Here is a 9,625-nt window from a genome sequence, read left to right as displayed (position 1 = left end):
GTATTTATTTCGCCTTGGGGATGGAGCGGGCTGCATCACGGGGCAAGGGTTTCCCTCTCATCCTCCCTGCGAGCGTGGCTGCCCTTTGTGCTCTGCTCTGCTCCCAGCCCGTGGAGCCCTTGGCAGGACTGAGGTCTAAGCAACCCCATGGAAGAGCACTTGAGGCTGGTTCCTTTGCCAAGTCTGGCTTTGTCTCTAGGAGACTCCATCCTCTTACTTAAACGTGTGAGGTCCCTTCCCTTTGGTCCCTGCTCCATGCTTCATATTTCTCCTAATATTTCTCCTCCAGTGGCTCTGCAGTGGTGGACAGGGCACTATCCCTGCTGCCTGGGCAAGCTGCTCTCCTGCTCTAGCTCTGGGTAAACTCATCTCCACACCACAGATCTGGGATTTAGTACGTGGTCTGAAACTAAAGGGCATGGCCCATCCCAGCCCAACCCAGCCCTCTGACGCCGATGAATGGCTGCGCTGACCGTGCAGCCCTGTGTCCAGGGGGGTTGCAGGATGCTTTTTCTCCACAGCTTCAGCCCAAGACACCAGACTCAGGCAGCAGGTACATGCCCCATTGGACCTTGTCTTGGCCAGCCAATCCCACTCTTCCAATCCAAACCCTCTTCTGACTGGACACAGCTCCCGTTTCTTTGCCACCCTCTCCATTGCTGTGATATCCTCCTTCTCTTTCCCCCCCTGTGTTTGATTCCCTCCTTGAAGAGCAGTGACAATATATAAACTGAATTTTGCTCTCTTCAAGTGCACTGGTTCCTCGTGAATAAATGGGGATGGGGGGTACTCAGAGAACCACTTCAGAGGTGGTACAGGCACACAGATGCTGAGGAACTGGGTGTGTTTCGTTATCCTTGTAAAATGGGCCGAAAAGCCTAAATTGCTGAACGTAGCTTGTTGCATTTTGCTGGTGATGGTGTTGGTTTTTTTTGAGAGACGAGGCAGTTTTGCAGAGGCAGGTGCTAGGATAGATGTCAGGTGTCCTGCTTGTTCCTTGCTCTCCCCCCCCAAGCTGGTGTATCACCACCCCTTCAACCTGAAGGTCTGTTAAAGAGTTTCAGGTTGAAAGCGAAGTCTCCCGTGCCATGAGGAGGGTTTGTAGGAGAGGTGCTTGGACGTGGAGATTTTTGAGCCGTGGGGAAATGGGGTGCTTGGGCTTGCTTTTATTCTGAACTCAAGTGGAAATATGATATGCTAGAGTTTCTCACAACCCTAGATGTTTAAAAAAACCCCACCAGAATTTAAAATTACAGGTATGGGTAACCCTGAAAGGTGCATGATCATCATAGCGTCGCCCAAGGATGCTGAAATGATCTTTACTTTTTTTCCCAGCGCTTTTTTTTTTTTTTTTTTTTTTTTTTTTTTGAGAATCATTCAGATTTCACTGAAACTACCTTTTGCAAAGGCACTCCTTTGCTTCAGCTGGGCCGAGTTTGGAGACTCCAGCTACTGTAACCAGACTCCCTTTGGAGACAGGTCGTGGTGTTCCTGGGGCTCTTGAATCCCTCTGGGGGAGGTTGCAGCCTTCAGCTCCCACGAGACACCCACACTCCTCACCTGCACTCTGCGGTGGGAAAACCCAGCCTTGCTCAGTTGGGGTGAAACTCTTGGCTTTCCCTCTTGATGGGCCTGGGGATTCCTCCCGTGATGGAGCATGGCGGGAGACTGTGGAGCGGTCCAAGTGCTCCGTTTGCCAGGTACAGGGTGGGGAGGAAAGGGATCAGCTCTCTGCTGTGTGTCTGTGAAAAGCAAAGCCCTTCATAAATAGACAGCAGAGTGTCAGGGCAGCAGTGGGGTTTTGGGGAGGTCCTTTCCTCTTTGCGGCGCCTTGCATAGTCTTCACAACTTTTTTGCCGTGTTTTCCCTTTGCTCGTGTTCCTGGTGCCAGGACAGGCTCTTGCTCGTGAGCCTTCTCATCCCACTGCAAACATATCATGATTTACAAGCCTGCTGGAGCATGGCAGTGGGCTCCACGTCTGGCGGAGAGAGGCAGACATCCATTATAACGTGGTGACAGGACAGGGCTGGGACAAACAACGCCTCCTCTTTTGAAATGTAGGAAGAAATAGTCTGTTTCCAGGTTGAGACGCTGCTTTGGATGATTCCTGACATGTCCTGCTGGACAAACTGCCAGCGGGTGCCAGATTGGTTTGTGAAAATGCCTCCACACTCCTTGTGCCTTCGTTTGGTTGGGCCAGCGCCTCTGGCCAGTGTCGGCTGGACGAGACGCAGGTGTCCGATCCCAAAGTGTAAGTTTTCCTCCTGGAGGGGAGGAAGGAGAAGCTCTGTTCCCTCTTTGCCGGGCTGGTGTGCGGGGTGGGAGCTGGGGACCTGCAGATCATGGATGGCAAAAGGCAGCTCTTTGGTGTGGGGAGGCTTGGCCGGCGTGGATGAGGATGAAAAGCATCATCCCTGCTAACTCCTCTCCACCCCAGCCACTAAATAAAGCTTTTTCTATGCATGAAAATGCTGTGGGTTGAAGCTCAGGGCCCTTCACTTGAATTTCCTCTCCTCTCCGGTGTGGTTTAAGGTTGGGGCTGGGGTATTCTTCATCCAGGACTGCGGGCAGTTTGCTGTCACACGGAGCTGGATCTCTCTAGGAGATCCTGGAGCTGAGACACTGGGAGGGAATTTTCTGCCTTAGGAAAACCATAAATCTTTAAATATCCTGTTTCCACTGTGAGATGGATTCGGAAGTTTCCAGCCAGGCTCGCTGGGTGGTGGTGTCTCCCTTGGCGCGGGGTGAGCGTGTGCGTGCGGACGTAAATGAATGCCCCTGGACAGAGCAAATCCCGAGACTTTGTCATGGGGGGAGATATCAAAATGTGAAAAAAAATGGGGGCTCTTCCCAGTGTCCCCAAAAAATCCTGGCCACTGCCCCGGCACTTCTGTCAAGGCCACCTGGCTAGACCCCCACCACGGCTGGGCTATTGCATCTCGGTGTTAGCAAAGCCGAGCATATCCTTAGAGCTGAGTTTACCTCTTGGAAGCTCTGGAGCAACTTTTTTTTTACACCGATGCTCCTTGACTTTGCCTGGTTTTGCTCCGGCGAGCGGCCGAGACGTTCGGCTCGGCTTCACTAGAGGGCGCAGGAATTTTAGGCTAGAACTGCATGGAGATTTGTCAGGGAAAGTTGGCTGCCTTTTCCTCCTTTTTAATCAACTGGAAAGATGCAGGGTTGAACTGGAGGTGACTGGAAGGGGATCCAGACTTGTGTCTGGCTGGGGAAGGATCCGCTGACATCTGGGATTAGGCGGCGTGGAGTGCGGCGGCGGCAAGCGGACGGGACGTTGCGACGAGCCGGCGGTGTGGCCAGGGCTCGCGATGTTGGCTGGCCCTATGGCCAGGAGCTGAAGGCTCCCTCAGATGAGGGGTGCAGCTGGCTGGGGCTGGAGGAGCCTGATAGCACAAGGACAGGTCATAAAAGGGGAAAAAAAAAAAAATAAAAATCCTCCCTCAGCCCCCCAGTGCTAAATGTTCTCCCTTTTTCAGGCTGGGCAGGGGGGGTGTTGACCTCCGTGAGGGCTCAGTCTTCTCTTCGGAGGGTCCCCAACTCTGCGCCTTCGCGAAGCATCACCCCTTGGGCTGGGCACTCTCCTCGTTGGAGTCTGGCGTGGTCTGTGGGGCGGGGGTATGGCCCTGGGCTGGTTCTCTGCACTGCTCCAGCCATTTTATCAGCAGGACCAACAGCATTTCTTGGGAGACTGTTTATTTTTGGGGGTGTGGGGGGTCCCTGAGCCCCTTGCCTGTGGGCAGAGCTGGGGGAGGACAGGTTGGGACCCCCAGGGGCCACCTCCACTGGGATGGTGGCTCCAAGCAGAGCTGTAGACTTGGTGCCCCCTAAGCTGTCCCCTCGCCAGTTTTGCTTTCAGCTGGAGAAACTGAGTCACAGGGAGAGTTTGGAGAGAGTAAGGCGATTCACTGGGAGCCTCTGTCCCCATCCCAAACCCCGCAGCGTGGATGAAGGGCAGACACCAGCCCGGTGGGGAGACTTTGGTGTCCCTTTGCCAGCCCCACTCAGGAGGTCCTGTCCCATCCCCATGGAGCAGCTCGTGGCAGCCAGCTCTCCCCCAGGCAGTACAGCACCAAAACCTGGTGTCCTTGCTCATGGCCACCAGGAACCGGCCCCCTCCCAGCTCACTCTGGACCTTCCCCGAGCAGCCGGGGGACTCGGCTTTAGCACCTCCAGGTTTTCTTTTCCTAGTGGCTGCTTTTTCACCCCCTCACCCAGGCAGCTCTGCCTGAGCATCGCTGCCCTTTCCAGGCTTAAAAATAGCTTGCACCATCTCGCGCGCTCGCCGTGATCTCACCGCGGCCCCGCTGCTCGTTCGTTCATCCCTCTGCTCCGCTTATTCATGCCCCCTCTCCGTGTGGCCATCCGAGGACGGCTGTCTGTCTGCAGGCACATCTGTCTGTCCTTCCGCTTGCATTTTTCTCTCCCAGCTCTCCTCCCACCATCCCGTTTGCACGCTGGTATTTCCACAGGGAGTCTCCAAGCCCTGCTCCACCGTGTATTGTGTGATGAGTTTTAGTCAGGGCTCAGCCCGAGTGCAGCTCGGTATGAAGTGGCTCTTGTCGAGCCTCCTGCCCAGGGCTGAGGGGGGACAGAGGTGTTATTTCACCAAACAAACTCCCAGTGAACGATGTGCATTAGCAATGAGGGGTCGCAGCCAGGAAAATATTACCTTTCCCTTTGAGTGCTGACTGCGGAGGAAATTCTCACATTTACAGCTCCAGTGAGTCCGGCGCTCATGGAAAGAGGGGGCGGCTTTGATTTCTCTCCTCTTGTTGGTTTGATAACTTTTCAGCCCCCCCACTATGCACTGAGCCCCCCCCGGGGACTGGCCACCGGTGGAGGCTATGCAGGCTTGCAGCTCCCTTCTTGGGAGCCTGTTTTAATTTGATTTTCCCGGAGGCCTGGCATGTGGCGGTGCGTGTGTGCGTGCTGCCGTGTGTGTGTGTGTGTGTGTGTGTGTGTAGGTTAATAAAAAATAAACAAACAGCACTTTTTCCTCCGGTGCACTCTGGGAGGGATGCGGCGGGGATGCCGAATGAAAGCGTGTGCTGTGGGCTGCACTGGGGAGGGCTGAAGGGACATTCCTGGCATTGCTGAGCTCCTCGTGCAACGCGCGGGCCCTGGCCCAAATTGGAGTAAGGAGCCATTAGCATCGGGGACCTGGGGAGGCCCATTCCTGTGCAGTGTTTACTCGCAGAGCTTAAATTAATACTGTCTGCTGACATCAGGTTTTTTGCCCGATTTCCCAAGGAAATAAGCTGTGTGCGATCGCAGCCTCTGCGTACGTGTGTGCCTCTCTTCCCCATTTGAACCCCTGCCTCAATTCATCCAGATTTCACAAAGATCCTAAATGCCTCCAAATAATCATCTTAAAAAGTATCTTAAAAAAAGTTGGTTGATAGGCAGGAGAAACCGCCAGTGCCTCCTGCTGAGAGAAAAGTGTGTCTGCATGCGTGCACAACCATAATGTTAGACACTAGAGAATCCCCATGGAAGCGATGCATTAGTAGCATCCAAACCATGGGATGAGTGCAGCTGGGAGCCAGGAGCCATGGAGCTGTGGCAGAACCATCTCCGTCTGTCCTGCTGTGTGCAGGGTGACGCGTTTCCTCTTGACTCCGGTTTGCACCCTGATATTGCCCGTCACTTGTGCTGGGGCTCAGCCTGCAGAGGAACTGCCAGCTGATATTTCTCCATCGACCCTTTTTTGGCAGCTCTTTTAGGAATCAGTGGTTCTGAATGATGAATTCTGGATGATGATGAGCCTTCTGCTCGGCGCAGGAGATGGGTGATACCCATTTCTGTGGGCAGAAACGAAGAGAAAGGTGTTGGGGCTGTGTAAAAAAATCTCCGCTTGCTCTCTTTTGTAGGTTTTCTCCAAAATCTTCAGCCACGAGGCACTGGAGAGTTATCTCCCCAAGATCCAACTGGTGATCAAAGACACTCTTCGGGCCTGGAGCAGCAACTCTGAGTCCATCAACGTCTACCACGAGACCCAGAAGCTCACCTTCCGCATGGCCATCCGTGTCCTGCTGGGCTTCCGCATCCCCGACGAGGAACTCAACCGCCTCTTCGAGGTCTACCAGCAGTTTGTGGAGAACGTCTTCTCCTTGCCGGTGGATCTGCCCTTCAGCGGCTACAGGAGGGTAAGAGGTTGGGGCTGAGGCCTCCACCAGCCACTAACATCAGTCTGGGGTTAATGTGACAGGGGCTAATCCCCACCTTTACGGGTTCTTGGTGGGATGTTTTCTCACCCTCTAGAACTGAGTCCGTTTGGGGCTACAAAGCTCTGTTTTGGTGGAGTGGAGGGGAAGATCCATTCGGAGGTTTTTAGAGTGGTAGGGACCATGTGGTTTGACTCAAGAGAGAATGAAGCCAGAACTCGCCCAGATTTAATTCATAATTTTACCTCACTTCTAACTGGCAGTTTTGCCGCATTTTTTAATTTGTGGGGCCTTTCTCCTGTTAATTCCCTCCTGTCCCCAGGGTGAAACAGGGTCATTCTGAGAACTATTCTAGTTTTTTGACGAATGATGCAAAATGAAAACGTAACAAAAAACATAGACCAAAAAAAATTGTATTTATTTCATGGGGAATTTTGGTAACAGAAATAGAGGGGTTTAAAATTTATTTTGGGGGATTATCCCTGCAAATTCTATAATTTTTATTTGACCACGTGAATGAGCCCAACGATTTGCAGCCCTGAAGCACTGGCAGCAGGTAATTATGGTTAGGCCAGAGCAGCTGCACTCAGGAATTGCTTTACTGGGACCAGGTGATGAAATTGCTTGGGAAGGCCATTACGCTCCTGGGAAGAGGATCCTTTCAGATGAATTGACTTTCCTTTGAGAGATCATTTTCCCAGGGACTGCTGTACATCCCAGAGTGAGCCAGGGGCCTGTGAACTGGTGCAGTACTGGGTCTCCCACATCAGACCTATCATTTGCACGTAGGTGCTGATTGCTCTTGCCTGTAATCTCGCCCACTAGGGGCTTGCTCCTCCTGCCCAGGGAGCAACTTCAGCATCTTTATACTTCTCTTTGAGCATCTGAAATTGCAGTTGTATTATTTAGACGTGTCCTGAGCACGTCTCTGGGGATGCTGGGCCGGGGATGGCGGTGCTAACGTTGTGTCCTGTGTGGTCTGATGGCTTCCTGCTCCCCAGGGCATCCGGGCACGTGAGACGCTGCAGAAGGGGCTGGAGAAAGCCATCCAGGAGAAACTGCAGAACACGCAGGGCAAGGACTACGCTGATGCGCTGGACATCCTGATAGAGAGTGGCAAAGAACACGGCAAGGAGCTCACCATGCAGGAGCTGAAGGTAAAGATCCTCCCCATGGTCCCCTTGTGCTTGTTGTGCTCAGGGCAGGGGCTCCCGAAGAGCAAAGCGTGAGCTGCTGTAGGGAGGATTTTTTGGGGCAGCTCTGAGATGATCAGGAAGAGCCGGGGGACCTCAGTGTGCTGTTGGAGCTGCAGGTGAATGCTGGTCTGGTGGATTATGGTGCCAACAAGCCAGTTGCTTTCCTACGGGCCATATTTATTTGCAAGTCATGCTCAGCCCTTCCTATAAAGCGTTTCTGGGGAATACCAGAAGACTGTACAAGTCTGTTGAAGCTTTCAGCCTTGATCAGCTTCATCCCCTGACCCATCCAGTTTTATGGTGCCTACTTTTCCGGGCATGTGACCCCTTGGCAAGTTGTTATCTGCATCAGGGTCATGTCATAACTTGTCCTTCATGTGCCATCAAGAGCCATCCCCATGGTTTTTTCTCCTGCCTGTCTGGTCCTTAGCATCCTCCAGGGTTCAGTGGGATGCTCCCTGTGGTGGGTGTTCAGGACCTGTGCCTGCACAAGGAGAGGCCCTGCAGTTCTGTTGGAGGGAAAAAAAAGGCCTTATGGCAGGCTGTGCACTTCTCTGTCTGCCCGTCCCCTGTGTCTCACCCTGGCTTTGCTCTTGTCTCTCAGGATGGCACCCTGGAGCTCATCTTCGCTGCCTACGCCACCACCGCCAGCGCCAGCACCTCTCTGATCATGCAGCTCCTCAAACACCCCCGGGTGCTGGAGAAGCTGCGGGAGGAGCTGCGCAGCAAGGGCATCCTCCACAACGGCTGTATCTGCGAGGGCTCCCTCCGCCTCGACAACATCAACAGCCTCCACTACCTGGACTGTGTCATCAAGGAGGTGCTTCGCCTCTTCACCCCCATCTCCGGGGGGTACCGGACGGTGCTGCAAACCTTCGAGCTGGATGTGAGTGTTGTCATCTCTGCGGGCTGCTCCCCAAAACAGCCTTTTGCATGTTGTTGCAAAGCTTGCTTGAGCCTGGCTCAGATGAGACCTCAGGGAGGACAAATTTGGTCCTGCTGGGGATGGGAGGTGAAATTGTTCTGGATTCAGAGGAGCGTGACGGGATCTGTGGCAGGGAAGGGACACACTCGAGCTGTCAAAGCGAAGACAGGCGTGATGCTTCAAAGAGCAACTCGTGACGGTGTTTGACACCAAAATCTGAACTGGGGTGTGACAAGGGACAGGTTTCCTGCAAAGGGCATCTCCAGGTTGCTGGATGGCAGGCAGATTACTCACCGCGATGGCTGGAATTTCCTACTAACAAAACAAAATCTTGAGACCTGGCTGTAAATCCTACTAATGAAATTATTCGGGTCGGAAACCTTTTAGAGTGCTCAGGGGATGATACATTCGCCCCGTTTCTCATCTCCCAGGCCCTGACGTGTGCGTTGGGTGTGTGGGGCTGACAGACGGCGGGGTGTGAACAAAGCCATGGGTTGGATGCTCTGGGGAGGGCTGGCCGATGTGGGGGGCACGGCACGGGCACAAGAAAAGCTGCTTCCCTTTGCTCGGCAGCAGTCGAGCACCACGGGGTTCCTGGTAGGCGACTCCTGCCAGCAACCGCAAAACAAATAAATAGCAACGGATCATCCGGCGGGTCCCTGGGATAGAGGCAGGAGTAAACCCAGGATTCCCACCTCCCAGCGCTGCTCTCTCTGGTTTTCTTTTAAATCTGCATCATGCTCGAGTAATAAACCCAAAGAAAATGGGAAAAAGCAGACAAAGCAAAATGGCTTTATCTTGTCCTCCTGCTCCCTTTCTCTTGACAGTAGGGTTTGACTTGCTCTGGTTTTCTCTCCACCCCTTCCCTCTTCTCCTCAGGGTTTCCAAATCCCAAAAGGCTGGAGCGTGATGTACAGCATCCGGGACACCCACGACACCGCCCCCGTCTTCAAGGACGTGGACATCTTCGACCCCGACCGCTTTGGGCAGGGTCGAAGCGAAGACAAGGACGGCAGGTTCCACTACCTCCCCTTCGGAGGAGGCGTACGGACCTGTCTGGGCAAGCACCTGGCCAAGCTCTTCCTCAAAGCATTGGCCATCGAGTTGGCCAGCACCAGCCGCTTCGAGCTCGCCACCAGGACTTTCCCCAAAATCACCCTGGTGCCCGTGGTCCACCCGGTCGACGGACTCAAGGTCAAATTTTTCGGACTGGATTCCAACCAGAACGAGATCCTGACGGGCACAGACGCCATGCTGGGGGCAACGGTGTAAAGCCCACACCGGTGGCGCGAGGGACGGGCGGCCGGGGGACGGAGGGGTG

The 9,625-nt window shown here is 53.9% G+C and overlaps 1 protein-coding gene across 1 annotated transcript; it reads left to right on the top strand.

Annotated features, from left to right (window-relative positions):
• Positions 1–5,860: 5,860 nt before the first annotated feature.
• On the top strand, positions 5,861–9,599 carry LOC113479260 (cytochrome P450 26B1). Its single transcript, XM_026847030.1, has 4 exons — positions 5,861–6,165; positions 7,185–7,340; positions 7,984–8,265; positions 9,184–9,599. Exons 1-4 carry the CDS (start codon positions 6,034–6,036, stop codon positions 9,574–9,576), a joined length of 963 nt encoding a protein of 320 aa, XP_026702831.1. The 5' UTR covers positions 5,861–6,033; the 3' UTR covers positions 9,577–9,599.
• Positions 9,600–9,625: the final 26 nt, after the last annotated feature.

The sequence above is a fragment of the Athene cunicularia genome (assembly GCF_003259725.1).
Source record: "Athene cunicularia isolate RWA chromosome 4 unlocalized genomic scaffold, athCun1 chr4_part1, whole genome shotgun sequence".
NCBI classification, from domain to species: Eukaryota; Metazoa; Chordata; class Aves; order Strigiformes; family Strigidae; genus Athene; species Athene cunicularia.
The sequence above is the reverse complement of the archived record's forward strand: the minus strand, read 5'-3'. Positions and strand labels throughout refer to the sequence as shown.